Below are 27668 nucleotides of genomic sequence, written 5' to 3'. Positions count from 1 at the left end.
TGGGGTGGTGGGGGAAGTCAGGTTCGATCCCCTTTGAACCCCATTTTCTCTTTTATTTTGCAATTCATTTTCTTTCCCATCTTTTGTGTTTCTTTTTTGATTTTTCAGATGTGAGTCAAACCTCCATCACTGGGGAACAGTATCAGCTCTTAGGTACAGTATTGCAGAGAAGCGTTGTGTATGTGTGGTGTGTGTGTGTATTTGTGTGTGCTCGTTGCCCACTGTTAAGACTCACCAAGGTGCCTGTTTGAGTGCATAATTGTTTCCTGGTTCTCTGCCTTGTTGACAAGTGATGGCTTCTCTGTATTGTGCTGTTCGATGAAGGGAATAAAACTCACACTCTGAACACCTGTGTGGGCAGGGGCATGGATAGCCACTGGCTGGGGGAAAGAAAGGCTGTCTCCAGGCAAGCAGACGGGAGAACCTTGCTGACGTGGGTGTCCCTTCCCTTTCCCCCCTTCCAAGGCAAACTGGACAGGCACAGATATTTATAAGGGCCACTAGCAGATATTTCTTAAGGGCCCTAGTGATTTCTGGGGGAGCGAAGGCAGCATGGTATCGCCCAGGGCTGGCCAAACGGTGGCTGCTCTAGACCTTTGAGCCATTCACCTTCACCATAGATCATTATCCTCACAGAAGGCTGCCATATGTCTCCGTGTTATGTAGCATTACACGGTATTCACTGCATGCTCCTTGTTGGAGCAAAGGTGCCGATGGATTCTGCCCACCGTTTTGCTAGAACGCCAAGGGATGCGGCGCTGTTGTGCAGAGGCCTGCCAGCAGCCGAGTAACCCACCCCACAACTCACTTTCATATATTTGGGGAGGCGAATCAGAGGCTCTCTGAGGACTTCAAAGCGAGTCGGTCATCCCTGAACTATTGGGACCTCTCCGTTTTCCTTCTTCTTGAGCCTGGGGATGGTCAGTAGTTTATTCGGTCTTTGGTGTGCAGAAGCATTTGGCTGGATCCCATTCCAGAGAAGCATACGGTGTTTCCTGTATTAGAACTGGCATTTTCTGGCAGTAGGATTTGGATTACTTCACACACACACACACACACACACACCCCTCACCTGGAAATCTTTGGGCCGCATGCCCGCACGCCCTTTCCCCCTCGCCTGCAGCTCAGTTCTGTGCAGATAGCACAAGGAAAGGCATCTCCTGTGGTTAATCGTACCCTTTTGTTGTGGGGGGGGGGGGAATGGGGCGGGCTGCGTAGCTGGTCCAGGCAGATGCCCGGATTTCATGCCTCAGGCTCCTTGGGTAGGGCTGGGCAGCAATTGTTCTGGTTGTTGTCGCTGGAGGAAAAACCTAGGTCTCTAATCTGCCTACGGTCAGAAGGTATTCAGCCTCACCCACTGTCTTCTTGCTTATCCGCCTCTGAGAAAGGAAGGGTGGGGGAGAGAGAAGCGTTTTCTTCCACGTGCAGCAGAAAAGCTAGAGGCCAGCACATGCTGCAGGTGGCCCGCCTGGAGTTTTTGGGGGTGGAGCTGGGAGTGGAGGGGAGTTGGGGTGTCATGCTGTCGAGTCCCCCCTCCGAAGCAGCCGTTTCCCCCAGGGGACCTGATCTCTGTACTCTGGAGATGAGCTATAATTCCGGGGGATCCCCCAGGCTCACCTGGGTCCTGGCAGCCTTAATGTGCTGATGTGGGTGGGCTTTGGAGACTTGGCAGCCCATCTCTGAGTCTCACTGTGTCTAGATGGGATCGAGGAGGGGAACGTTAAGGACAGCAAGCTGAGCTACAAGCAGGACTCCCCAGGGGCTCATAAACGTATTCATTAAGCAGTAAAAATCTCTCTCTGTGTGTTTTAAAACCTTTTTTTTTTTTTACCCTTGAGGTTTGCATGAAAAATGTTAAAATATAGCAGAATGCCAAGGGCTCCCCAGCAAGTAGCTTACTTAGCTTTCTCAAGCAAGGTGATCTCCTGCTTCCCCCGCCCTCCCCATGACTCCAGCTTTTCAGGGTAAGAATATTGTCAGAGGAGTACAGCGTCCCAGTCGGCCTTCGTTCGGCATAGGCCGGGTTCCTGCAGATCACACGCAAAGTGCATTGGGGTGCGTGCCATTTAACTCTTCAGAGCAGCGTATTTCCAGCGGACCCCTTGTGGGTGAACAGCAAATGGCTGTGTTTGGAAGGAATTTTTTCCCAACTGCAAGGAGAAGGGATGCTATTCAGACCTGCAGCTCCATTTCCTGGATGCTTGAGGCTGATCCTGCATTGAGCAGAGGGTTGGACTAGATGCCCTGAATGGCCCCTTCCCACTCTTAAGTTTCTGTGACTGCCTGAAAGAGTCCCAAAGCGGCTTACAGTCGCCTCCCCTTCCTCTCCCCACAACAGACACCCTGTGAGGGAGGTAGGGCTGAGAGAGGTCTGAGCAAATTGCTCTGCAAGCACAGCTCTATCAGAAGTGTGACTAGCCCAAGGTTGTCCAGCTGGCTGCATGTGGAAGAGTGGGGAATCCCAAGTCGGTGGGCAGGTAGTTGTGAGTGTCTGCATTCTGCAGGGGGTTGGACTAGATGACCCTGGAGGTCCCTCCCAACGCTGTGATTCTGTAAGAACTGGCAGCGTGTGGAAGCAGCCTCGCTTTCCCAATATCCCCCCTTCCCCTTCCCTTCACTGCTCAGCGTAGATCCTGCTCTCTTTGCGGGCCCAGCAGCTGCCCTGGGCGAGTCCTTATCACTATCAGAGTCTGCAAATAGCAATTTGCGCTCCTGGGAGGCTCTGGAATGTTTCCTTTTCCTAGCGCCTTGAAGGTCAGTGCAGGTAAGATAATGAGGGGGGGGACCCCGTGCTTGCTGCCGGTGGGATTTCCTTTCCTTCTGAGTCCTCTTGGTTTTGCCACAGATCCGGGGCTCAAGAAGGACCCCCATGCCTATCTCAACAACACGAACTACGAAGATGGCGATGAATTCTTTGACAAGAACTTGGCGCTCTTCGAGGTGAGAGCGTTGTGGTTCGCTGGCTGCTGTGGGGTTCCTGCCTTCCTCACACCTTCTCTCAGGCATATCCATCCAACCAACCAACCTTCTGCAATTTAATTGGCAATTGGAGAATCACAAGCCATCATGGGGGTGGGTTGGAGAGATGAACAACTGGGACTGTTTGCTTCTTCCCTAATCCAGATTTCTCCCTCTAGGACAGGGGTGATGAAACTGTGACTCTCCAGATGTCCATGGACTGCAGTCCCCCTGAGCCCCTGCCATCAAATTTATGTGCTGGCAGGGGCTCATGGGAATTGTAGTCCATGGACGTCTTGAGAGCGACTGTTTGGCCACCACTGCTCTAGGGAGATCTTAGGGGTCTGAGGAGGCCAATTTCACTGCCTTCCTTGCTTTCCTTTCCTGATATGACCCCCCCCCCCATACAATAGTGATCTATCCCTCCTTCGTTATGTCCAAGGCAATGTTCTGCCAGAGCATGGTTTCTCTGTCTTAAGGGGATTTCTTCGTAGCCAGTTGCAGTAACTTCTGCTGCCCTCCCTCTTGCTTGGCAGGAAGAGATGGACACCCGGCCCAAGGTCTCCTCCTTGCTCAACCGCATGGCCAACTACACCAACCTCATGCAGGGGGCCCGTGAACACGAGGAGGCTGAGAACGTCCCCCCAGGCAAGAAAAAGCCCACTAAGGTAAGGAGGCGGGGTGACAGAAACGGGGGTACCATCTTAAGCAAGGAGTGAAAAAGGAGGTGGGAAGTAACTGGTGCTTAACGCCGGGATGTCGATATGGCATTTTGAGGGTCATCACCTTGCATACGTGTTTGCTGCATTATAGAGAGTTTAAATGAATTTTTAACATTTATTGGGTGATATTGACCATATATGGGCATGTTGACCCACTCCCAAACTGGCCAGTGATGGGGAGGGGAGGGGCTCCAGGTACATTGCTTCCCAACCGTATTCTGCATGATTGCACCGCTTCTGGGGTTTTTCAAAGCCCGAAGAATGTTTCCAGGGCTTCTCAGTGGTCAAAAAATTGAGAAGGGCTGCTCTGTTGGCTTAACTGATTGCCTGATGGGGCAGTTGGTTGCCTGAAGGGGCTTCCCTTGAGCTGAAGGCCGGCACACTGGGTGGCTAACCGGAGAGCTTGGTTCTTGAAGAGCTTTTGGCCAAGTGGGGGGCGGAGAGCAAGGCTGGGGCGGACGGGCAGAAGGGCAGCAGAAAGACAGGTACCCAATCTCAGCTGGTTTTCTCACCCTCCTCCTTCCAGTCTCCGCGGATGGGCACCTTCATGGGCGTCTACCTGCCCTGCCTGCAGAACATCTTTGGAGTGATTCTCTTCCTGCGTCTCACCTGGGTGGTGGGAACAGCCGGCGTGCTGCAAGCCTTCGCCATCGTCCTCATCTGCTGTTGCTGCGTGAGTTCTCCTTCCCTGCCTTCCAGGCCACATCCAAGCGTTGGGTCTGGTCTTTCGTGTCCAAGTCTCGGGAGGGAAGAGCCGACGTGGGAGGGATTGGGGGGGGGGGGGAGCCGAGTTTTCTGACTCAGGAAACCTGGAGGGAGACGTAAAGCAAGTCTCGCTTTTCGCGAGAAACAGACCACAAAGCCAAACTCAGAAGCGTCCAATCAGATCGAAAATGTGCGAGAGGGCGTCCTGCATTTCAATACCTGCATTTTTCTTCCCGCCTCCTTTCCAGACGATGCTGACCGCCATCTCCATGAGCGCCATTGCCACCAATGGGGTCGTGCCTGGTGGGTAACCGACCGGCTCCCCGACAGGGGTTGCGGGGAGGGGAGGTAGAGGGAGGGAAAGCAGGACTGTTGTTTCCCACTTCTCCAGTCCTCCAGTCCACTAACCGCTTCTGTCTGTCCTGCCCGCAGCTGGAGGCTCCTACTTCATGATCTCGCGAGCCCTGGGGCCTGAGTTCGGAGGGGCCGTGGGGCTGTGCTTCTACCTGGGCACCACTTTTGCCGCCGCCATGTATATCCTGGGAGCCATCGAGATCTTCCTGGTAAGCGCCCAGCACCTGGAGGAGCCGCGCCAGCCCAGAATGCCTCCTTGCGGGGAGCGCATGGAGAGCTGCTCGGGCGCACCCCTCCCCACAGGACCCCGAGGTGGTCGCCTGACTGAGGCCGCACGTGTCAAAGCTGAAACCGTGATCCAGCTGGCTTTCCGTGCGGTGATGCGTGCCCTCCCTCCTTTACAGATGTACATTGCTCCCGAGGCAGCCATCTTCCACAGTGAGGATCCTCTAAAGGAACCGGCGGCCATGCTGAACAACATGCGCGTGTACGGCTCGGCCTTCCTGATACTCATGGTGCTCGTGGTGTTTGTGGGCGTGCGCTACGTGAACAAGTTCGCCTCGCTCTTCCTTGCCTGCGTCATCGTCTCCATCCTGGCCATCTACGCCGGTGCCATAAAGTCCTCCTTCGCACCCCCCAGCTTCACGTAAGAGACCCAGGGGAAGGCAGAGCTTTTTGCCTCGTTTCAAAGCTGAACCCTGAGCACAGCATTCCCAAGAGAATGCAGGGAAGTGTGGGTTTTGGGATGTTGTTCAGAGCTGGCTGGACATAGTGGTTAAGAGCATTGGCCTCTAATCTGGAGAAATGGGATTGATTCCCAGCTCCTCCTCCACCTGCAGCCTGCTGGGTGACCTTGGGCTAGTTGCAGTCCTGTTAGAGCGCTCTCAGCCCCACCTACCTTATAGAGTGTGTGTTGTAGGGAAGGGAATCGTAAGCCACTTTGAGGCATATCAGGCCTCCTGGGTGACCTTGGGCCAGTCCCAGTTCTCTCAGAGCTCTCTCAGCCTCAGCTCCCTCACAGGGTGTCTGTTGTGGGCAGGGAATGCAACAGGAAGCCCCTTTGAGACTCATTTGTATAGTAGCAAGCGGGGTACAAAAACAGCTCTTCGACTGTGCTGTTCTGTGATTGGCTGTGGAATGTCCAAAGGACTGCATGATTGGTACCCTTCTCTGCCCATTCATAAAACCTTAATCCCCAGTGTCCTTGGGTTGTGGGGAAGCAAGGATTCTCAGATGAGTTTATACGTTTGCGGTCAAGATAGCCCGTTGATTCAGTCTCCCCGCCACAGCGTGTGCATGCTCGGCAACCGCACCCTCTCCAAGCACAACCTCGGCGTGTGCGCCAAGACCCAGGAGCGCGACAATGTCACCACGACCACCGGCCTCTGGGCTGCCTTCTGCAATTCCAGCGACCGCCTCAACGCCTCCTGCGACGAGTACTTCCACCACAACAACGTCACGGAGATCCAGGGCATCCCAGGGCTGGCCAGCGGCATTATCACTGGTGAGAGCCTTCTCCCCCCTCCCCCTCCGATGAGCCGCTTTGGGAGTCCTTTGGGGAGTGCTAAGTGGGGTACAAATGGCCCAAGAGGGAGGGCTTCCTCCTGTCTGTCTTTCTGCTGATACGATTCTGCTTTTGTTTTGGAACGGAACACAAGCCCCTTTGAGTCCCTTAGGGAGAAAAGAGGGAGAGAGACGGTTTGTTGAGAAACTGGAACAGCCTGAGCGATGTCCTTCACAGCGTCCCGCTGACCCGCCACTCCTGACCTCCTCTGTTTCCCTCCTTGCAGAAAACCTGTGGGGCAACTACCTGATGAAAGGCGAGATCCTCGAGAAGCCCTCTATGCATTCGGCGGACGTGGTGGGAGCCCTGAACCAGCAGTACGTGCTGGCTGATATCACCACTTCCTTCACCCTTCTCGTGGGCATCTTTTTCCCCTCGGTCACCGGTAAGAGCTGGGCTGCTGGTGGCCATTGCTTAGATCAGGGGTAGTCAAACTGCGGCCCTCCAGATGTCCATGGACTACAATTCCCAGGAGCCCTTGCCAGCATTCGCTGGCAGGGGCTCCTGGGAATTGTAGTCCATGGACATCTGGAGGGCCGCAGTTTGACAACCCATGGCTTAGATGCATCCGTGAAGCCAGACCTCAGCTGGAGGCTGGATAGCTGACCTTAGATGACCTCTCCCATTGATTTACAAGGCTTTTGCGCAAGTCAGACTCTCGACCTGGGGAACAGGGGCTGAATTCTGGCTAGTCTTGAGCCCATAGCTGCAACTATAGCAGGATGAAGCTTGGTGTAGCGGTTAGGAGCGTGGACTTCTAAGCTGGCGAGCTGGGTTTGATTCCCCACTCCCCCACAGGCAGCCAGCTAAGTGACCTTGGGCTCGCCACAGCCCTGATAAAGCTCATCTGACCGAGCAGGAATATCAGGGCTCTCTCAGCCTCACCCACCTCGCAGGGTGTCTGTTGTGGGGAGAGGAAAGGGAAGGTGACTGTAAGCCACTTTGAGACTCCTTTGGGTAGAGAAAAGCAGCAAATAAGAACCAGCTCTTCTTATTTTTGCTGTTCCCTGTCATGGCAAGCTTCGCCTCCGCATTTACCACCCTAAAATCACACAGTTGATTCCTCCTTAAAGTGGTGGGCCCTCTGCAGATGGGTTTATGCAAAGAGGAAGAAGAGCTTTCCCCCCCTAATACTCTGCTTTTCACAAGTCCCAAACTGGCTAACAAACACCTTTTCCTCCCATGAGGTAGGTGGGGCTGCTCTTAACCACCATGCTGCGCTGGAGAAACATAATTCCTTAACATTCAATGGTAGAATAGTTTTGACCCTCTCCGATATGCAGGATGAAAGACAAAACGTCACGCCACGTTTTCGGTTTTGAGCCACGAAGCCCATTCATTTCCCATTGGGTTCCCCTCTTTTTCTCCCCCCCCCCAGGGATCATGGCCGGATCGAATCGGTCCGGGGACCTGAAGGACGCCCAGAAATCTATCCCCATCGGTACCATCCTGGCCATTCTCACCACCTCTTTTGTGTGTATCCTTCCGGGCCGAGGGGAGGGAGGCAGGAAGGGCGAGGGGCGAGGGGCGAGGGGCAGCGTTCCGGACGCATTCTCGAACCGTGCACCTAGCAGCTGCTTTTTTGTGCCAACTCCTGACAGCCCCTTAACCATTTGGCACAACAGATCTCAGCAACGTGGTGCTGTTTGGGGCTTGTGTCGAAGGGGTCGTTCTCAGAGACAAGTAAGTATCAGGCGTTGGTTTCTCCTCAGTGCTGCTGATTGTGGTTTTTGGGTTTGCTCCAAGAAGCGCCCGAAATCCCTGATGCCCAAAGTGGCCTTTTAGCTCATTTGCCAACATAACGTATGTCTGTCGAGTCAAAACTGACGCTGATCCCACCAACTCAAGTGAGAAGCAGAGGGGGTTTCCCATTTCCTTCCTCTGCAGATGCTTCCTTGGTTGTCTTCCTTCTATGCACCAGCCCTGGCTAGCTTCTGGGGTCTGACGAAACGAGGCTGTTCCCTGGCCCCTCCCTAAATATTCTGCCTCTGCAAAGCACGGATGGCTCAGTTCTGCAATTATAAACAGCCGCCTGATGTCCTTCCGGATGGGAATCGTGCGTCCTCTCAGTGAAACACTGTTGGGGGGTCTCATTCTGTCGTTCTCCCGTTGGACAGGTTTGGCGATGCGGTTCAAGGGAACCTGGTGGTGGGGACGCTCTCCTGGCCCTCCCCCTGGGTGATTGTCATCGGTTCGTTCTTCTCCACCTGCGGGGCTGGGCTGCAGAGCCTGACGGGCGCTCCCCGGCTGCTGCAGGCTATAGCCAAGGACAACATCATACCGTTCTTGCGGGTAGGGACGGTGGCAGCTTATTCATTTTGTCATGGATAAATGATGTATCCAGAGTGACACCTCTCTGTCTGTCTGTCTGTCTGTCTGTCTGTCTGTCTGTCTCTCTCTGCCCTCACTGAATTACGAAGGCCGCTTGGTGTCTTTCTACCTTTTCTTCCCCCCACTCCACCCCTGCGACAACCAAATTGGTGAGGAGAGCCAACTTGGTGTTGTGGTTAAGAGTGGCAGCCACTAATCCGACGAGCTGGGCTTGATTCCCTGCTTGATTCCACATGCAGCTGGCCGGGGGACCTTGGGCCAGTCACAGTTCTCTTAGAGCTGTTCTTGCAGGGCATTTCTGTTAGAGGTCTCTGAGTCCTACCTCCCCCCCCCCCAAGGTGGGGGAAGGGAAGGTGATTGTAAGCCGCTTTGGGACTCCTTTGGGCCATCAAAAGCGGAGTATAAAGACCAACTCTCCTTCTCCCGTGTAGGTGTTTGGCTCCGGGAAAGCCAACGGGGAGCCCACCTGGGCCTTGCTGCTGACAGCCGGCATTGCTGAACTGGGGATCCTGATTGCCTCTTTGGACATGGTCGCCCCCATCCTCTCCATGTAAGCGGCCAATCCATCACGGACCCCGACGGGACGGTGGATGTGGATTTGCCCTGAGGCCTCCAAGGCCCATTTTAGAAGCAGTTGTTGTGCACCTGGGTGTCAAGACCCAACTCTTCTTCTTCTTCTTCTTCTTGCCTCTGCCCTCCTTCCCAGGTTCTTCTTGATGTGTTACCTCTTTGTCAACCTGGCCTGCGCTTTGCAGACCCTCCTGCGCACTCCCAACTGGAGGCCCCGCTTTCGGTATTACCACTGGTAAGAGCCCTGAGGGAGCGGGAACAAGGAAGCGAGAGAGAGAGAGGGAGGGAAAAGGATTAAATGATGCGTAACCAACACATACCGCCTCGATCATCGAGTGCAATTTCAGAACTTTCTAAAAACCCCACTCGGCTGTAGAAAGAGGCGGGTCTGCGTCCTGCCGAGGGCCGTCCAAAGAGCACGCCTGTCTCTTCCCGCAGGGCTCTTTCCTTCATGGGCATGAGCATCTGCGTGGCACTGATGTTCATCTCGTCCTGGTATTACGCCATCATTGCCATGGTGATCGCCGGCATGATCTACAAGTACATTGAGTTCCAGGGGTGAGTGCCAGGGCCCTGGGTCCTCAACACCGCCGACCCTGCGGTTGATTTTTTCCAGCCAGCCTACGGCACCCTTGCTGATAATCCCAAATTGGCTTATGTGTTTCTGGGGGATCATCCTCTGAATTGAGGGCTCAGCTTTTGGGATCTGGGCTTAAAAAAAAAAATCAGCACGGGAGGTCAAACTTCCTGATTTCTCTTCCCCCACCCCAGTGAATCCGCTGCCCCCCTGGTTTCTCCTTCCCATGCTTCCCATCCTCCCAATGCTTCTGGAAGGGGTCGGGTGCACTGGGGGACACAGCTCTCCCAAGCTCCCCGCACAGCTGACGCCTCTGTGCTTCCCCCGCAGGGCCGAGAAGGAGTGGGGGGACGGCATCCGTGGCCTCTCCCTCAGCGCCGCCCGCTTTGCCCTGCTGCGCCTCGAGGAGGGGCCGCCCCACACCAAGAACTGGAGGTAGGAAAGAGACTATCGGCGGCCTCGTTTGGCATCCACGTTGCGCTGACGGCCGCGCCGTGTGCGGGCTTCCGGACCTCTTCCAAGCGGCAGCTTCAGACCGCCTCTCTGCCTTCCCCCTGCCGACTTCCTTCTCTCCCGCAGGCCACAGCTGCTGGTGCTGCTCAAGCTGGACGAGGACCTCCACGTGAAACACCCGCGCCTGCTCACTTTCGCCTCCCAGCTGAAAGCCGGCAAGGGACTCACCATCGTCGGCTCGGTCATGGTGGGCAACTTCCTGGAGTGCTACAGCGAGGCCTTGGCTGCTGAGCAGGTAAATCTAGGGAAGGGAAGGGAAGGGAAGGGAAGGGAAGGGAAGGGAAGGGAAGGGAAGGGAAGGGAAGGGAAGGGAAGGGAAGGGAAGGGAAGGGAAGGGAAGGGAAGGGAAGGGAAGGGAGGCCGGCCCTTGGGGCTGCGACCAGTCCTTGGCTCCTGCCCCTCGGGTAGAGCATTCCTCTGGCCAGACCAGAGAATCAATCCCCCAGTGCCCTCTGGGCGCAGCCCTGATGCGTTTGTCGTTTCAGACCATCAAGCACCTGATGGAGTCGGAGCGGGTGAAGGGCTTCTGCCAGATCGTGGTGGCTGCTAAGGTGCGCGAGGGCATCTCCCACCTCATTCAGTCCTGCGGGCTGGGTGGTATGAAGCACAACACGGTGGTGATGGGCTGGCCCAACGCCTGGCGCCAGAGCGAGGACGCCCGCGCTTGGAAGACCTTCATTGGTAGGGTCTGTCCCGAGGAGGGGAGGCAGGAGGCAAAAGGGGCTCTGTATTCAGAGAGGGGAGGTGCGGACCGTGCCGTGCAGCTCTCAAATCCCACCTCTGCCCCACGCAGGGACGGTGCGAGTGACAACGGCGGCCCACCTTGCCTTGCTGGTGTCGAAGAACGTGACTTTCTTCCCCGCCAACGCCGAACCGTTCCCCGAGGGCAACATCGACGTCTGGTGGATTGTGCACGACGGCGGGATGCTCATGTTGCTCCCCTTCCTCCTCAAGCAGCACAAGGTGAGGGCGGGGAGCTGCCAATCAGAGGGTGGGGGGGCGGTATCTGGGGGCCCACTGACTCCCGACTCCTCCTCCCTCTCCAGGTGTGGCGCAAATGCAACATCCGCATCTTCACGGTCGCCCAGCTGGAGGACAACAGCATCCAGATGAAGAAGGACCTGGCCACCTTCCTGTACCACTTGCGCATCGAGGCGGAGGTGGAGGTGGTGGAAATGGTGAGGAGCGGCCGGGGGTGGGGAATCTGACTCGGTTTCCAGTCTGGATCCCGTGCAGCTGGGAGACATCAGACAGGGAGCTCTTAGATAGGGTCTTAATCACTTCAAGCAAAGGGGAGAACCTGTCTCCTACATGCATCTATTTACGCCAGATTGAGAGCGGAGGAATCTGGGCCCAGTTGTGGTGACTCAACCAGCGGTGGCTGCATTGTGTGTGTCAGGGTCTCTCCTTTCAGCTCTCCCTCTTTTCGGGCCTCTCTAGCACGACAGCGACATCTCCGCCTACACCTACGAGCGCACCCTGATGATGGAGCAGCGCTCCCAGATGCTGCGTCAGATGCGCCTCTCCAAGACCGAGAGGGACCGAGAGGTGAGCGGGGCCGGGTCGAACCGGGGCAGGAGGGGACCGGGGCCCCCGGCAGCACTTCCCTTCAGTGACCCGCCTTCCTCCCAGGCCCAACTGGTGAAGGACAGGAACTCCATGCTGCGGTTGACGAGCATTGGCTCCGACGATGACGAGGAGACCGAGACCTACCAAGAGAAGGTGCACATGACGTGGACCAAGGACAAGTACATGGCTTCTCGCGGGCAGAAGCCCAAGGCCCTGGAGGGCTTCCAAGACCTGCTCAACATGCGACCGTGAGTCAGGGCAGGGGGTTCTCAACCACAGCCCTCCCCCCTCAGGGTGCACAGCCCCCCCCCCCTCCTCCTCCTCAGGGTGCTTGAGGATAGACCCTGCAGTGGAACGAGATGATTTGTCCCAAATCCCTCTCCTGTTCCCACTGGGTCCAGCCCTAGGACTGTGCTTCTTTATATTTCTGACTCCCAGCATGCCCCTGGGGTCATGGTTGTCTCTTGGCACCCTTGCTGCCAGCTCTGTCTTGAACCTTGAACAAAGAACACCCCCTGCAGTGTTGGGCAGCCGGTCAGCCTGAAACTCACTCACATGTCCACTGTCAATGTAGAAGGGTGGAGAGGACCATGCCTTGAGGCCCCGTGCTCTTTGGAGGAATGCTTGCTTTTTTAAAACGGCGTGCCACAAACGCAGAAATAAGCTTATTCCAGGCCATCCCCTCCCTTTCAACCATAGGGACCAGTCCAACGTGCGCCGGATGCACACGGCAGTGAAGCTGAACGAAGTCATCGTCAACAAGTCCCACGAGGCGAAGCTGGTGCTGCTGAACATGCCGGGCCCACCCCGCAACCCCGACGGAGACGAGAACTGTATCCTTCCCGCCGCCGGCGGTAGTGGTGGGGATCTTGCAAGGGAGTGGCTGGAGGGTGGGGCACATGGCATCCCCACACAGCGCAGGCTCCTTGACTTACCGTTCCCCTGCAGACATGGAGTTTCTGGAGGTCTTGACGGAGGGGCTAGAGCGTGTGCTGCTCGTGCGCGGGGGTGGCAGCGAGGTCATCACCATCTACTCCTAGGGGGAGCCAGCGGGTCTCCCCGCCGATGGACCTTTTTGGACCAGCCGACATCCGCTTCCTGCCTGTCACCACCGGCCACTGTTATCTCCCAAGGAGAGCAACGGCCCCTGGCCCCCAACCCTCCCGCTGCCACTTCCTGGAGGCTGCTTTTCCCTGCTGGGAGAGAACGGAGGCTGGAAATGTCCTCTCCCCTATCCCTAAATCAGGGGCGGCCAACCTGGTTCTCCTGATGTTCGTGGACTGTAATTCCCGTGAACTCCTGCCAGCAGGGCCTCGTGGGAATTGTAGTCCACGAATATTGGGAGAGCCATGGTTCAGTCACTCCTGCCCCTGAACGAAGAGAGACAGGAAGGCAAATGGTGTTTTGGAGTTGGGGAGGGCTAAAGGAGTAAAAAATTAGGGTTTCCTCCCATCCATCCGTCTTTTGAGTTGCTGCTGCCCTCTCCTGGCTATGGCAAGAATTGAGCAGCGTGATCTTTCTAGGGCCCTACAGAAAGGGTGGGGTGGGGAGACCCTACAGCAGGGGTGGCCGAAGTGTGGCCATCTGGAGAGCCACCGTTTGGCCACCCCTGACCAACAGGGAGGGAGGTACGACTCCAGCTGTGCCATTTCCTTCTTCTGCCAAAAACTTCCTGCCTTTTTGGCCATTGACGGGAGAGGGGGCACTTGGAAGGTCGGCGCAGGCTTGTACAGTATTTATCCTCTTCTCTGGGCTCTCATGGTCTCAGTTGTGGTCTCAGCTTCCTCAGCTTTACCTTCTAAAACCAGCCACCTGTGGTGTGTTGATAGGAAGATAGAGGCAGCTGCTTTTCCCACATGACAGGCAGAAGAAGGTAGGGTTTCATTGTCCTCCTTGCTGTCTGCAGAGTCTGCTCCGGCATGGAACCGAGGGACAAAGGGGAAGAGGTAGCAGAGTCTTGGCGGGAGGCAGCCCATGGGCAGGGCAGGAAAAGGGGCTGTGGGAACAGACCCTCAGGGCTTCCCGTGTGCTGGAGCCACTACCCCTTCCTCCTCCCCCCCCCCCAAACTCAGCCGAGAGAACTCTATTCGGGGAGGCCCAACTGTAGCTCTCTCAGAGGCCCATGGACTACAATTCCCATGAACCCCTGCCAGCATGCACTGGCAGGGGCTCATGGGAATTGTAGTCCCACCTGGAAAGCCAGCTTGGCCATCCCCGGCCTATGCCAAACTATCAAGAGCGGCCCTTTTGTAGGACAGGCGTGTAAGTTGTGAGAACCCGCCCCGTACTGTATTGTGAAGTTTGGGAAAGTATTTCCCCGCCACCTCCCCGGAATTTGGGGACAGCGGTGCTCCCACGGTTGTCATCCTACCCACCCGCAATGACGGATCTGTAATTCTCCTCCGCACACACCCCGGCTCGATAAGCGCGCAGGGAACACTCCCCCCTCGGAGTAAGCCTTAAAACGGACGAGTCTCCAGCCTCTCTTCCCGTTTTCGTTTCGAAAGGGAAATCTCTCTCACACAGCTGTTTCTCCCCTTTTCCGTTGCGAGAGGCTTTTTAATTTATTGAGGATGTAATCTTGTTTACACGGCATCAAGTTTGAGGGTGTGATTTTTTTTTTTTTGGCTTTCTGAATTATGTAAGGAATAAACTTTTTATATATATATATATTATAATCTTTCAGTGGTCTGTTTGCTGGCAAAAGGGTTCCTGGGCGTTCCACTCACCCTGTAACTCAAAATTGTATGGTGCAGCATTGCTCTTTTTGTGGTCATAAGAAAGTTATAAGCTAGATTCCAGCAGGGAGTTGTGTGGACTTCTGATCTGGCATGCCGCGTTCGATTCTGCACTCCCCCACATGCAGCCAGCTGGGTATTTTGTAAAATAAGAGAACCAAAGCAAAATTTTTGTTCACTTCCCCATCGTTCCAAATCTTTATTCCAATCACAACGGAAAAGGCAGGCAAACGGAGCAGCAGTGCCGCATGGGGGAGGGGAGGTGGTGGCTCAAAGAGACCCCCGGCCCTCGGAGGCAGGAACAAGTCTTTCACATTTGCAGCCGTCCGCACGACTGGTCTCCAACAGGGCCAAACCTCCTTCAAGCTAGTGAACACTACCCGTGCGTTGAAAGGAGAACAGTATTCGGTGATTTGTTGGCTTCAGGTCACAACACTAGGCCCCCACCAGTGAATTCCATGCGCTGGAAGAGAAGGAGGGAACATCACACACATAGCTGAGCAAACATTTTCACAGCCAAATGCTCTATCCTTAAATTCAGGTCCCAAGAGAACCAAGAACTGTCGGCCAGATTGTTGCTGGGCTCTACCAGCAGCCGTTCTTCCTGACGGAAAAGGCCAAGATAGACCGATCTTGGGCTGGGCTGCCAACAATCCCTGTACCAGGCAGCAGCCCCTTGCCCATCAAAATGCCCCGCCCCTTTCTCCTCTCAGACCCCCAAACTCTTCTCTGGCTCACCTCAGGGGGCTCGATGAAGGCCAGCCAGTCAGAGGCGTGCGTCGGCAGCAACCCCATCGACTGGCACTTGTACACCGCCAAGGCCAAGCCGAGCAAGTTGCCGATTAAATACACCAAGCCCTGCAGGAACTTCTGGCTTGAGCTCTCCAGTAGCTTGAAGGCTGCGAGGGAAGAAAACATGTTGGCAGCCTCCGAGCACCTCCGCTGGCCTCTTGGGGGCTGGAGGGATGTTTGGCACCTCAGGCTGTCAAGTGACAGGTCAAAATCATACAAAGTGACTATTTTTCAGCGCTGCAAGAAGTAGTCTGGGGTACAGCTGAAAAGATGATAGTGATTGAAGAAATTCTGTTTACCTGTATCAGAAGTGTGTAGGCACCTCACTACCTGACCCCAATTCCATGCCCAGAGGATGGCCCCCTTCCCCCCCAAACCCCTCCAGATTCTCATAGATGAGAAGCATAAGGGAGAGAATGAAGGGAAGTTGGAAGAGCAGGTAAGAGCACAGACACTTACTGGCAGAGATGGACATGAGCGCTTGGATGGGCCTCCAGGCCATCATGCACACCATCATGGTAGGGAAGATGGAGATTGTGTTGCCTGCCATATACATGATGAACAGATTCATGGGGATTTGCTTCAAGGGGCCCAGAGCAATGTCCCAGCAGCGCTGGAAAGGGGGGAAAGAAAAGAGAGAAGGACCAAATCCAAGATGCAATCAGAGCTTCCAGTTGACGTCTTGCTTTGCTGCACACCCCCCACCCCAGGGAGATTCCTGGGAGTTCTTCCTGCTCACCCTCAGGTGGACAAGCAGTCCAGTTACTCGCCTTTCCCTGTCACCCCCGCCGTACCTTTTCCACGAGGATACGGTCCGTCTCTTGCACGCTCGTGTCCGGCACCTGCTTGTCTAAATAGCCTACCGGATACATGGTATCCCCCTGCCCACCGCCTCGGTCGCTCCGGCCCCTGACCAAAGAAGAAAGGCAAGATGCGCAGGAGGCCAATTCAGATCTGCCCTCGGGAAGCTGGGGGAGGCCAGGTACCGACCTCCATGTAGCTACTTACCGACTGCCGCTGCCTGGGCCGCTCAGCTCAATGGCCCATTTGAAGCGCCGCCCACGGTTGGTCACGGCCCCCCCTGCGGTGCTCATCTCTGAAATAAGAGGCCGGCAGACAGACCCAGTGTGAGTGAGCGAGACAGGCAGGAACTGAGTATGTCGCCTTCCCTCCCCCTTTGAGAAATCACAAGCTGCTTCCTTGGCACGGAGGTCCCTCCCAAATCTTGCAGACTCCCAGCTCCACCCCAAAAAGTCTCCAAGTATTTCCCAACCCAAAGCTGGCAACCCTCCCTTAAAGCCCTCGCTAGACTGGCCTCCCAAGCGTTGCTGCTGCTGCCGCTGCCTCCCCAAATGCCCTTTGAGCCCTGGGCGTCCTCTCCAGCAACAACAACCCTGCGAGGAAGGCTCGACTGAGAAGGGGGTGGAATCCAAACCTTGCTCTTGCAGCAGCCCCTCCCAGCAGCCAGTCCCCAAAACGAATGCGCACGCGCACAACCCACCGCAAGCAGGGAGCAGGTGGGCGCCGCACGACCCTCACCTCTGCTACGGAGCCGGCGGCAGCAGGAGAAACACCGGCCTCACTTCCGGTGTGGTTCTGGGCGCCGCTTCCGTTGACGTCACTGGGCCCGGTTCCGCCTCCGCAGGGGCTCATGGGAATTGTAGTCTGCAGTTAGGCCACGCAGGTGTCGTCCTCTCCGTGAATTTTTTTCTTTGAAAGGCTTCATCAAGTCGCTCTGGGACTTGGCACTCTATCGTGAGCTGGAATTAAGGGGGAAAAGCCCCGTCACCAGGACGACCGGACCATAGAGAAAAGACGCCAAGTGCCTAGAGCGGCACCTGTCGGCGGGCCGAAAATGATACCTTTCACCGGTTACCGGAAGTGCATGTTCCTGGGACGCTTTCTTTTGTTAACCGCTCTATGCTTGAATCATCCTGCGACTCTATGGTCTCTCCCCTACCTGGCTGAGAGGGGATGCATTGGGTCTCGGTGCGCCTGCGCAGTCCACCGCCTTAGCCATGAGAGTGCTAATTGGTGAGTGCATCAAAGGAAAGCAGCAAACCTAATTTGCTTGCCTTTGCAAATCCTAATTTGCTTGCAAGGCCGCAGTTTAAGCGGACCTTGGACTGAACCATTGGTTCTGGGGCTACAGTCTATTGGTTTTGCATTCTGTTTTAATGGTGAAGGTGATTTGCAAGTTGTTTAGAGCCCATACATGCATGTGTGTGTATGTGTATATATACGTCTGTGTGTGCAAATGACAAGTTGCACTGCTTATCTTTTTGAAAACGGAATATTTTAATTTCCCCCCAACAAACAATTAGACAAAAAGAAGGCTGGAAATACCCGGGTTCAAACTGTGACCCTGGCTGAAGAGCTTTAAAAGGAGCTGCTGTCTGCCTGCCCCAGTTCTCCCCCCCCCCCCATGGGGATTTTATAAAATGGGCGCAGAGTGGGAAATGATGGGTACCAACCTGAGCTCCTTGGACAAAGAGCAGCAGATGCCACACGCAGAGAATGAAAGAGAGCATTTTATCGCGCACCATTCCCTCTTTCAAGCGTTTTGCGCACATTTGCCTCAAAGTCCTCACAACACCCCTTTTATCACCGTGTGCTAGATCATGGACTGAGGTGAAAAAAAGAGTGTTGCACCTAAAACCCCAGTTTGTGACAAGGAGGCAATTCTCATTCCTCTTGCCTCTGTGCCCCCAATTTAAACGGTCTGCGGAGAGGACAACAACAGAGATTATGGTGTGCCTTTAATGTATAAAATCCTTGGGCAGCGCTATGTCATGTTAAAAGGGCTGCATTCTAACCTAAAATCTGCATTCACAGAGATAACTTCCATGTTTGAATTAGGAGGCGGAACCGGATTTGTGGGCCGTGCCTTGACGCAGCTGCTGAGGAGCCGTGGGCATGAGGTGACCGTGGTTTCCCGCCGTCCCGGGAAGGACCAGATCACCTGGGTATGTGGCAAGGCCTAAGCATGAGCCAGATCTCAGCCGGGGTCAGAGGAACCGTTCCTCTGAAGTGCATGCTGGGTGTGTGGACTCTGTTGTCCAGTCCTTTGTAATGCAAGGAGAATCTTTACTGTGCAGCTGGGAACAGCTTTTGGGTTTCCTCAGTCTCCCCAGCCCTAGCCGAGGTTTCTTGCAACTCTGTCATGTCAGCTCTCACAGAACTAAGGTTTGGATTTGGACTAGGTGGGAGAACGGTGAAGTGTGTATCATTTGAACGGCTGGTCCCACATCACCTCTTCCTTTTCATATTGAATCTATGAAGCTAAGCAGGGCTGACGTTGCCTAGTGCTTGGATGGGAGAGCTCCAGGGATTTGGGTAGGAGCTCCTCCAAGGGAGTCATGACGCAGAGGCAGGCATTGACAAACCCTCTCTCAGTGTCCCTTGCCGGATGACCAGACAACCTTTGCGTCTACTGGCTGCACCACACATGGCACAGGATTGATAAATACATTAATCTTCCTTCTGTCCTCAGGATGAGCTTTCTCGTCTGGGACTGCCCCCCTGTGAAGGTGCTGTCAACCTAGCTGGCGAAAATGTCCTGAATCCCCTTCGTAGGTAAGTCACCGCACAAGTGTAATTTCCAGGTGAGTTCCCATGTTCGGGAGGGGAGAGGGGGTTGAATATAACTTTTGACACACTCTTCTTATTGTGTTAATATTTGCCCTAGCGTCAGGGGAAAGGATGCTAGTTGGGATAAGTGGGGCAGGATTGGAGGGATCCCCAGTCTTGTTGAAGTCCTGCTGGAATATCCAGGAACCCCCTTTCAGCAATTGTTTTACTCTGCATGGAGAGTGCATCTCATGCGTGCCCGAAAAAAAGCCGCAAAAATACAAAACAAACCTTTCCTAGGAACCTTTTTCCTCTGCGTTTGTGCCTGGGGAGGACAGCTTAGAAGGTTGCGCTTGGACGTGAGCACACAGCCTACGTCCCCATGGGGGCGAGGATACCTGCGACGCCCTGGCAATTTCTCTTGCTGCTGCAGGTGGAGCGAAGACTTCCGCCAGGAGGTGGTGACGAGTCGGGTTGAGACCACCAAGACTTTGGCAAAAGCCATTGCAGAAGCTGATCACCCTCCCCGTTCCTGGGTCCTTGTCACCGGCGTAGGTATTTAACCCTGTGCTGAAGGGTAGCTTTGCCCCCAATCGGTTGTCATTGGCAGAGATCTAATTTCTGTGAAACAATTTAGCTTCTTGGCCTTAGTGGGTGCTTCTAGGGTTTCCTGTGAATGGTTTGGTGGACATCAAGAAAAGAATCTTCACTCAGTGAGTGGTAAACTTTCAGAACTCGCTGCTGCAGACTCTCATGTCTGTCCCTAACTTAAAGGGCTTTCGAAGAGAGTCGGGCATGTCCGTGGGAGACAGGCCCATTGGACATAATGGAACCTCCATGCTCAGGGGCAGTGCAGTTCTGAATACCAGGGGAAGCACGCTCCCCTCCTCGTTGGAATTCTGGAGGCCTCTAGTTCGGCCTTTTTCAACCTTCTGACCACTGAAATATTTTCCAGGCTTTGAGGGACCAGGAAGTGATGTCAGTTGGCCACACCTCCCGGAAGTGGGAGGAGCCTTGGCCGGCAAAGGTTTAAATGGCTGAGGTCCCTCCCCTTCCAGGCCCATCATTGGCCACTTTGGGAGGGGGGCGGGTCAACTTGCCGAAATAAGGACAGGAATGAAAAAAAAACTTTCCCTTTCCTCTTTGCTTGGAGCTGGAAATGGCAGGTGCAGGGTGGGAGGGCTCTCCCCAGCGGCCATTTTGACCCCCCCCCCCGCAGTACCATTGAGGGGCTTTCACGATGCCGTATCTGTGCCCCAGGAGCAAACGGGAAGGTCTGCTGTGCTGTGTTTTGTGTCCTATGATCCCATGATCCTGTGTTTTGTGTCCCATCAAGGCTATTACCGGCCCAGCCACACCACCAAGTACACCGAAAATAGTCCTGGCGGGGATTTCGACTTCTTCTCTCGCCTGGTGACCCGCTGGGAGGCAGAGGCTCGAGTCCCTGAACAGACCACGCGCCAGGTGGTGGTGAGATCAGGTAAGTACGTCCTTGCGGGTTGAAAAGTTCTGAGGAGGCTGGCAGCTGAGCCGTTCCTGATTGGTTGATGTCCCCAAATCTACTTAACTGGCTCCGCAGGGGACTGTGTCTGAGATGGGGGTCCGCGTCCTCTTTGCTCTGTTTTTAGCCGAAACAGTTTGGCATCAATTCACACTCTGTTTTAACTGAAGTAGTTTGAGAGCCGGCTTGGAGTTGTGGTTAAGAGCAGCAGCCTCTAATCGGGAGAGCCGGGTTTGAATCCATGCTCCTCTTTTGTTTGCAGCCCAAGGGTGACCTTGGGCCAATCACAATTCCCTCTGGGTCTCCAGATTCTGGGCTGCCACTCTTAACCACGCCATCACGCTGGCTCTCAGCCTCCCCCCCTTCTCCGGTGGACAGAAACATAGAGGTGGAGGAAAGAGGAAGGGAGCCAGAACAGCCTGTGGACGAGGAGCAAGAAACAGAAGTGCATTTCCCCTTCCTTCATAATTTCTCATTGTTTCCCCCACTCCCTGCACCCGTTTTGCTCCCAGGTGTTGTGTTAGGCAGAGATGGTGGAGCCATTGCCCAGATGCTATGGCCCTTTCGCCTCGGCCTGGGGGGCCCCATCGCGTCAGGCCTTCAGCCTTTCCCCTGGATCCACGTGACGGACTTGGCGGGCATCGTAGTGCACGCACTGGAGCACGAGGGCGTTGGTGGGATCCTGAATGGCGTCGCTCCTTCAGCGGTTACCACCAGTAACGGGGATTTTGCCCGAGCGCTGGGATCAGCTCTCCGACGCCCCGCCATCTTGCCCCTGCCTGGCTTTGTGGTCTCAGCGGTTTTCGGTCCAGAGCGCAGCGTCATGTTACTGGAAGGCCAGCGGGTAGTGCCTAGACGGACCCTGGAGAGTGGTTACCGGTTTGCTTTCCCCGACTTGCCCTCTGCCATCCGGGACATTTTAAGCTGACAGAGCAGAAGGAGGGGTCTGTCTAGATTTAGTAGCACTTTCTCAGCAGGCGATGAAGGAAAGGAGAATCAAAGGCAGTTTCCTTGCTTCCGGGCTCTGAATCCAGCACCACTCCTCGCACACGTAACCCTTTAGTAGGTGTTCAAGGTTTGTTCCCCCGTACCTCGTTTGTGAAATAACATCTTTCATTCTAGAAACACCCCCTCCACCACCCTGCGGCTCACTCTGTGTCAGTTCCATTTTGGAGAATAAAATGGGTCAATAGTTAAACAGCCTTGTGGAAATTGTTATCCGTTTTATCTGCCCCTCCCTCCCAAAATGGCCAGTGATGGGCCTGGAGGGGGGGGGGCAGGGGGTATGTCCACAGCTCTGCTTCCCAACCATATTCTGCATGATCACCCCACTTCTGAGGTTTCTTTGAAGCCTGAGGAATATTTCAGGGGCTTCTTAATGGTAAAAAAGTTCAGACAGTCCGCGATGCAACAAGCGTAATACAAAAGTTAGTTCAGGACACAGTTCAACAGGTTGGTTCCAGTGATACAAAGTCTCAAAAATTGCAATTTATAATTTTAAAATAGCAATATACACCCATTCTAATCTTACCCTGCAGGAGCAGTAATATTATCCAGCTCCTCAAGGAGCCATCGTGGGTGAAACGCAAATGAAGTGTGACAGAGACAGATTCTGCACGTGATTTTTTTTTAATTGGCTGGCCGAAAGGGGCAGTGGGTGCAGACCTCCCTCGACTAGGATGAATGCCCCTTCCCAACTCCTTTTCCTGCACCTGCCATGGCCCTTAAAGAGGCTGTCGGATCATCAAGCACCCATCAGATCTCAAGCTTTTCCTTATGTGATCTCAAGGTGCCCATTGTACCTTGCGCCCATAAACTCATGTTTAATTACCTGTTCAAGAACTATAAACTTCCATACTCCAGGGACAATATTGTGTGTGTGTGTGTGTTTTGGGGGATGGAGCATCATCTGGGCAAGGAATTGGGGCCACTGTGGGTGGGCAGGTAGTTGTGACTCTCCTTCATTCTGCAGGGGGTTGGACTAGATGACCCTGGAGATCCCTTCCAACTCTATGATTCTGCTGTTCAAGGAGTAGGTTGTTTGTGTACCTTGTTCCAAGCCAAGAGAGAGATTCACGCTACCCTTCTCTGACTACCCTTCCTTCCTTGGTGGGGCTCTTTCTGAACCGTGAAGAAGGCCACGGTGACCACGCAGACCCGCACCTTGTTATGGCCATCTTTGGCAATGGATTTGCAGCGGTGCATCTCTGCAGGAGCACGTCTGACTGAGCTTTTTGCCACTGGATGTGAGAAAGCCCCAGAAAAGGGATGCTTGCGCTCCAAACGATCAAGCGGTTTCAGGTGAAATGCGAATATTTAAAGCATAACAGAATTTTAAAAATATGCATTATTCTAGTCCCCAAAGTGGCAATCGGCATTTCCAGGGCGTGCAAGAAAGGGCCACAAGAGCCAAGCCCTTCTGCCCACCCACCCGCAATCTGCCTAGGTCCACCATGTAAAATCTTACACGGATGCAGATATGGATTGGCCGGCTTAACATCACCGCCCTCCCTCCTCTGTTTTATCTGGGCCGCCACTCCTGCTGGAGGGAGGGATCGACCCACTTAAGAACACCCATCAATGGCCAAGTGGAAATTCAAAGCTGGGCCTTGCCTATCCTGCTCCAGGGGCCGCCGTGCCTACAGGTATTACAGTGCTGGGCAATATCTTCCCAGGTGCTTTCTGAGTGTTTCTCGAAAACGGGCAGGGCCAGGTGGTGGTGGTGGTGGAGGGCTGCCAACAAGGCTTCTGATTGGCCCCCGGAACCTGGCACAGCTGTGCAGACTTTTAAAACCGTGGCTTCAGCAGCAGCTGCCACAACATCACAAGGATCTCCACTTGGTGAGTGACGAGGAGTTTCGCCACCCGGATCTAGCAACCTTGCTTTCCAACCACCAGCCGGTGGAGGGGGGTGAAGTGGAGACATCTGACATCTCTATCCACCAGAGATGGCTGCTTGGTTATATACAGCTTAGAAAGAGGAAGACACTTTGCAGACGTTTCAGGGAAGCAAGAAACGGACAAACACGGTATCCATTTCTTTTTCTTTTTTTTAATTCCTGGACTTCGATGAGCTCGAGGAAGAGTTTTAAGGGACAGTTAATGCCTCCTGTTTGATAAAGGAGAGCAAGGTGGCCTGACATTAAGATTCAGTTAAAATCTTAATTCGATGTTCCGGGGTAGTTCATAAGGCCATCTGTGGTCGGGGTCCAGCATATTCGAGAGACCACCTCTTTACCTGTATGTACCCCTCGAAGAAAACGTTGTTCTTCAAATGCCAACTGATTGGTGATCTCTGGCCCTAAGGAGGCAGGTAGGTCTGGCCTCAACCAAAGCCAGGACACTTCCTCCTCCACATGCAGCCAGCTGGGTGACTTAGGGCTTGCCACAGCCCTGAGAAAGCTGTTCTCTCAGAGCTCGCTCAGCCTCACCCACCTCACAGGGTGTCTGTTGTGGGGAGAGGAAAAGGAAGGCGACTGTAAGCCGCTTTGAGACTCCTTCCGGTAGAGAGAAGCGGCATATAAGAACCAACTCTTCTTCTTCAGTAATATCAGGGCTTTCGTGGCCTCCGCTCCCTCACAGAGTGTCTGTTATGGGGAGAGGAACGGGAAGGTGATTGTAAGCTGCTTTGAGACTCCTGGTAGAGAAAAGCAGCATATAAGAACCGACACGGCTTCTTAACTTGCCACCGTTTATTTAGATTAATTTTATTCTTTGTTATTGTATATTTTATATCTTTATACGCCGCCCTGGGCCAGCTTGCTGGGAGGGCAATCTAAAAAATCTTATAAATATAAATATAATATGTCATTTCGCTTATGTGACCTACAAACATTTTAATATCTTCTTTTATTATATTCTTGGTGTCTTCACGGATGACATTTCCGAAGTACCATGAGCCATACTAAGCAGCCCTAGCTGTTGTAAATAGGAACACGCCGTAACCTTTGATGGGTGATACTTGAGGGGGCATTAATCGTCTCCGTTTCTTACCTTGAATACGACTCTCAGGAGATCCGAGGAAGAGGGGCTGACGCCGTCCTTGTTTCTTGATGCCAACTGAGATTCGAGAGGAGCGCGTTCTCAACCATGAAGACGACTGTAGTGGCAGCGGTCTTCCTCCTGTCCTTTATTGTGGTCACCTCCGCTTACTTCCGGGAGAAAAAGCTCCGAATGTGTGGAGATGACTTGCTATGGGCCCTCGAAGTTACGTGTAAAAGGACTTGGCAAAGGATGTTGGGTGTGTTTTCATACAGACCCAGACCCAGACCCACACGCCCACCCATAACCACACCCAGACCCACACCCCCACCCATACCCAGACCTGTGCCCCCACCCACACCCCCACCCAGCCCCACACCTGTACCGACACCTGCACCTACAGCTGCACCCACACCCGCACGCACTTCGCCAGGTAACAAAGCTAAAAAAAGGGCAGGGGGGAGGGGAGGGGACCCCAAAGCTTTATTTCTAAGAGGAAAGTCTCATTTGAAGTTATACTTCCTCTTTTGGAAGGGCTTGTTTCCGCTTTTATGTGTTTAATGCAGGCTTTCTCAACGAGGGTCTCATGAAACCCCGGGGTACCCTGGAAGGGTTTCCCGAGGGGGTGGGAATTAATTCATTTTTAATATATTTTAAACATGTGTTTACATTTACTAGCACCCTCTCTGTCTCAGGATACCCTGGCCACAGGGATCCATGGGACGGCCATCTCCAGACTAGATTTCCGCAATTTACTCTACGCTGGCCTTCCCTTGTCCCGGACCGGAAGGTTGCAGCTGGAGAGAAAGGCAGAGGCTTGGGTTCCCACTGGAACGCCATAGAGAGCCCGCAACCAGCCTCTGTGCTGCGTTGGCTGTGAAGCGTCTGAGCCTTTTCCATTTAGAGAAGAGATGAGCAAGGGCGGGACAGAGGTTTATGACCTTCTGCATGGGGCGGAGAGAGCTGACCAAGAGACTTTTGCCCCCTCTCCCAAAATGCTAGAGCCCAACCCTAACGAGGGTGATTACGACTATTTCGACAACGACTATCGCCGAGAGTTGAAGCAAGAAGACGCAGGCTCACGTCGTGTAGCCAGGAAGACGAGAGGGAAGAAGCCCGGCCAATGGAAGAAACTGACGGGGATTCTGACAAAATGGTTCCAGACAGAACGCATTTGCTGCTTGAATGGCTGCACCAGACATACTCTGATGAGGGCGTGTGGTAGGTGGAGCGAGCGCCGTCCCGTAAAGTAAACAAAACGAGCCCCGTCGCGTTATGCTCTCCGTCGAGGCCTGTCTCTAACGCATGCATTCTAACACTGTGTCCTGATGTTTTGTTCCAGTCTAACCCAAGCCTTCTGGAGGGCCTCATACTGCAGAGTCATCTGATGATACCCCTGACGTTGATGATGTTCCTGTATCCATCTGTTCCTCGAACCCCAGCTGCCATACTTAGGGCCAAACAGGCAAGAGGCTAAGAGAGAACCAGCTTGGTGTAGAGAGCCAGCTTGGTGTAGTGGTTATGAGTGTGGACTTCTAATATGGCAAGCCGGATTTGATTCCTCGCTCCTCCTCCACATGCAGCCAGCTGGGTGACCTTGGGCTCGCCACAGAACAGATAGAACTGTTATGATCGATCAGTAATCTCAGGGCTCTCTCAGCCTCCCCTCCCTCACAGGGTGCCTGTTGTGGGGAGAGGAGAGGAGATTGTAAGCTGCTGTGAGACACCTTCAGGTAGAGAAAAGCGGCATCTAAGAACCAACTCTTCTCCTCCTCCTTCTATGAGGTCGATCCGTAATGTTACCCAAAAGGACTACACGTTTATGACCCTCCATGCTTGGAGAATCAAGCGCATCTATTCCACGGTAGATTTATATTAAGCGACAACTGCCTGTCTATTCCAAGGTCCAGAATCCGGAATGGCATTTTGTTTTGGCGATCCAATGAAATAAAATGCATAAAACAGAATGATTCAAATCTTTATTGAGAAAAACACAGGGGCAGAGAAGAGCGAGAGGCATACAAGGGAATTCGGCACACACACAAACGCACAGGTTCAAAAGAGTTTCCTCAGCTTCAGAACGATTTCTTGCAGTCTGCCTTCCTTCCTTTGTGTTCTCTTTCATTCAAGCAACCCTTTCAGGACTGTCATGAAACCCTGGCTGAGAAAGCACAGGTTAGATCCAGCCCTTTCTGCTGCCCCTGAGGAGCCTTAAGAGGTAGGGAATGTCTTTCCACCACCGGAAGAAGACTAATTTGTCAAAAAAAAAACAAACCCTGGGATTTATGGGTTATTGCTAATTGCTCCGATTGACCCAACTGGTGGTAAAAAGGTCTGTTAAATCACAGCCATCTTTCGATGACCTCATAGGGCTTTTGAGGCAACAGAAGGGAAGTTTGCCATAGCCTATTTATGGGTCGTGAACCTACATCTCCTTGGGGGTCACCCATCCAAGTTGTCTAACCACGGCCAACCTGAGATCTGATAAGGCCAAGCCACCCTGGCCCATCCTCATCCTGCGGGTAATACTCATTTATTGAAAATACTGGGCATGTCAAGGACCTTTCTAGGCACTCCGGCAACCTGGAGGCGTGGATTTGTATGGCCATCCAGGTAAGGAGTGCTCCTGGCCGTATACAGAATGTGTTCCTCCTTATCCCATAATGATTTCCATTCGCCTTTCCTCCTCTGGGGCTGGCAGACGGTAGCTCGGGGCACCCCAGTCCGTTTTCCGGGCTGCCTTGGAATGATGCGTGTATAATTTTAGAAAACGGCATGGATACACTAAAAATATAACAGTCTAAAAAACCCACCTCAACTCTCACCCCCCCCCCTACTCAGGGTTGGTGCTTAGAATCATAGAATTCTAGAAACTTTACATCGAAATGTAAAGGTAGGAAAAACCAAATGCATTTAGGTAGGAAAAACCAAATGCAACAATATAAGATGGGGGAGACTTGTCTTGGTTGAGTTTACCTAAAATCAAGATGAGGCTGAGGCCATGATTCTACCGATGTGACTCTTGTAGGTAGGTTTGTCCTACAAGTACAGGATAATCGTACAGTCGACAGGACAGAAGGCAAGATAAGTGAGAGGAGCACGGCATGGATCTCTCTTGCCTCAGAGAAGACAAGCTCAGCAAGTCCTCTCCTATTATGGGACCTTGGCAGATCCTTAGGTACATGGCTCTCTTTTTCCTCCATTCACTGAACACAAGTTTAGA

At 53.7% G+C, this 27668-nt stretch overlaps 4 protein-coding genes across 12 annotated transcripts in view; 3 read left to right on the top strand and 1 right to left on the bottom strand.

Moving 5' to 3' along the window:
* Positions 1–14529, top strand: part of SLC12A6 (solute carrier family 12 member 6) — a 29668-nt gene extending 15139 nt beyond the window's left edge. For 3 of the 6 annotated variants that reach the window (XM_077315784.1, XM_077315783.1, XM_077315787.1), the window contains 23 exons: positions 109–153; positions 2846–2940; positions 3495–3626; positions 4207–4353; positions 4634–4688; positions 4818–4948; positions 5144–5385; positions 6029–6243; positions 6530–6688; positions 7682–7780; positions 7929–7986; positions 8421–8595; positions 9066–9184; positions 9341–9439; positions 9643–9762; positions 10112–10216; positions 10361–10529; positions 10780–10975; positions 11088–11257; positions 11341–11472; positions 11735–12111; positions 12563–12696; positions 12812–14529. In XM_077315784.1, coding sequence (XP_077171899.1) covers positions 109–153; positions 2846–2940; positions 3495–3626; positions 4207–4353; positions 4634–4688; positions 4818–4948; positions 5144–5385; positions 6029–6243; positions 6530–6688; positions 7682–7780; positions 7929–7986; positions 8421–8595; positions 9066–9184; positions 9341–9439; positions 9643–9762; positions 10112–10216; positions 10361–10529; positions 10780–10975; positions 11088–11257; positions 11341–11472; positions 11735–12111; positions 12563–12696; positions 12812–12903 — 3266 coding nt within the window. In that variant the 3' untranslated portion in view covers positions 12904–14529. The remainder of the gene's footprint in view (positions 1–108; positions 154–2845; positions 2941–3494; positions 3627–4206; positions 4354–4633; positions 4689–4817; positions 4949–5143; positions 5386–6028; positions 6244–6529; positions 6689–7681; positions 7781–7928; positions 7987–8420; positions 8596–9065; positions 9185–9340; positions 9440–9642; positions 9763–10111; positions 10217–10360; positions 10530–10779; positions 10976–11087; positions 11258–11340; positions 11473–11734; positions 12112–12562; positions 12697–12811) is intronic. The other 3 variants (XM_077315786.1, XM_077315788.1, XM_077315785.1) reach the window with 3 other exon arrangements.
* A 240-nt stretch (positions 14530–14769) lies between these two features.
* EMC4 (ER membrane protein complex subunit 4) lies at positions 14770–17083 on the bottom strand. Of its 3 annotated transcripts, none has more exons than XM_077315793.1 (6): positions 16933–17083; positions 16402–16489; positions 16188–16302; positions 15853–16006; positions 15340–15500; positions 14770–15064 (listed from the first exon to the last, which is right to left on the bottom strand). In XM_077315793.1, exons 2-6 carry the CDS (start codon positions 16485–16487, stop codon positions 15029–15031), a joined length of 552 nt encoding a protein of 183 aa, XP_077171908.1. In that variant the 5' UTR covers positions 16488–16489; positions 16933–17083; the 3' UTR covers positions 14770–15028. The 3 variants fall into 3 exon arrangements, with proteins under 3 accessions (XP_077171908.1, XP_077171907.1, XP_077171909.1); XM_077315792.1 differs by having other exon boundaries at positions 16895–17018; XM_077315794.1 differs by lacking the exons at positions 16188–16302; positions 16933–17083.
* A 150-nt stretch (positions 17084–17233) lies between these two features.
* Positions 17234–21996, top strand: SDR39U1 (short chain dehydrogenase/reductase family 39U member 1). 2 transcript variants are annotated; one of them, XM_077315791.1, is made up of 6 exons: positions 17234–17427; positions 18253–18359; positions 18887–18969; positions 19397–19518; positions 20300–20443; positions 20977–21996. In XM_077315791.1, exons 1-6 carry the CDS (start codon positions 17412–17414, stop codon positions 21390–21392), a joined length of 888 nt encoding a protein of 295 aa, XP_077171906.1. In that variant the 5' UTR covers positions 17234–17411; the 3' UTR covers positions 21393–21996. The 2 variants fall into 2 exon arrangements, with proteins under 2 accessions (XP_077171906.1, XP_077171904.1); XM_077315789.1 differs by having other exon boundaries at positions 18229–18359.
* A 1510-nt stretch (positions 21997–23506) lies between these two features.
* LOC143826783 (uncharacterized) lies at positions 23507–26381 on the top strand. Its single transcript, XM_077315795.1, has 3 exons — positions 23507–24704; positions 25448–25666; positions 25788–26381. Exons 1-3 carry the CDS (start codon positions 24554–24556, stop codon positions 25790–25792), a joined length of 375 nt encoding a protein of 124 aa, XP_077171910.1. The 5' UTR covers positions 23507–24553; the 3' UTR covers positions 25793–26381.
* Positions 26382–27668: the final 1287 nt, after the last annotated feature.

Source organism: Paroedura picta, chromosome 16 (assembly GCF_049243985.1).
Source record: "Paroedura picta isolate Pp20150507F chromosome 16, Ppicta_v3.0, whole genome shotgun sequence".
Lineage (NCBI taxonomy): Eukaryota > Metazoa > Chordata > Lepidosauria > Squamata > Gekkonidae > Paroedura > Paroedura picta.
Note: the sequence above shows the minus strand (reverse complement) of the source record. Positions and strands in the feature narration are given on the sequence as shown.

Coding starts and splice junctions, on each gene's coding strand:
- EMC4 (XM_077315793.1), bottom strand. CDS start 16,487: ATGAGCACCGCAGGGGGGGCCGTGACCAACCGTGGGCGGCGCTTCAAA. Junction 16,303..16,401: donor GGCCCAGGCAGCGGCAGTCG/GTAAGTAGCTAC, acceptor TTCTTTGGTCAG/GGGCCGGAGCGACCGAGGCG. Junction 16,007..16,187: donor ACCGTATCCTCGTGGAAAAG/GTACGGCGGGGG, acceptor CCCCCTTTCCAG/CGCTGCTGGGACATTGCTCT.
- SDR39U1 (XM_077315789.1), top strand. Junction 18,360..18,886: donor GGAAGGACCAGATCACCTGG/GTATGTGGCAAG, acceptor TTCTGTCCTCAG/GATGAGCTTTCTCGTCTGGG. Junction 18,970..19,396: donor GTCCTGAATCCCCTTCGTAG/GTAAGTCACCGC, acceptor TTGCTGCTGCAG/GTGGAGCGAAGACTTCCGCC.
- LOC143826783 (XM_077315795.1), top strand. CDS start 24,554: ATGAAGACGACTGTAGTGGCAGCGGTCTTCCTCCTGTCCTTTATTGTG. Junction 24,705..25,447: donor GACTTGGCAAAGGATGTTGG/GTGTGTTTTCAT, acceptor CCAAAATGCTAG/AGCCCAACCCTAACGAGGGT.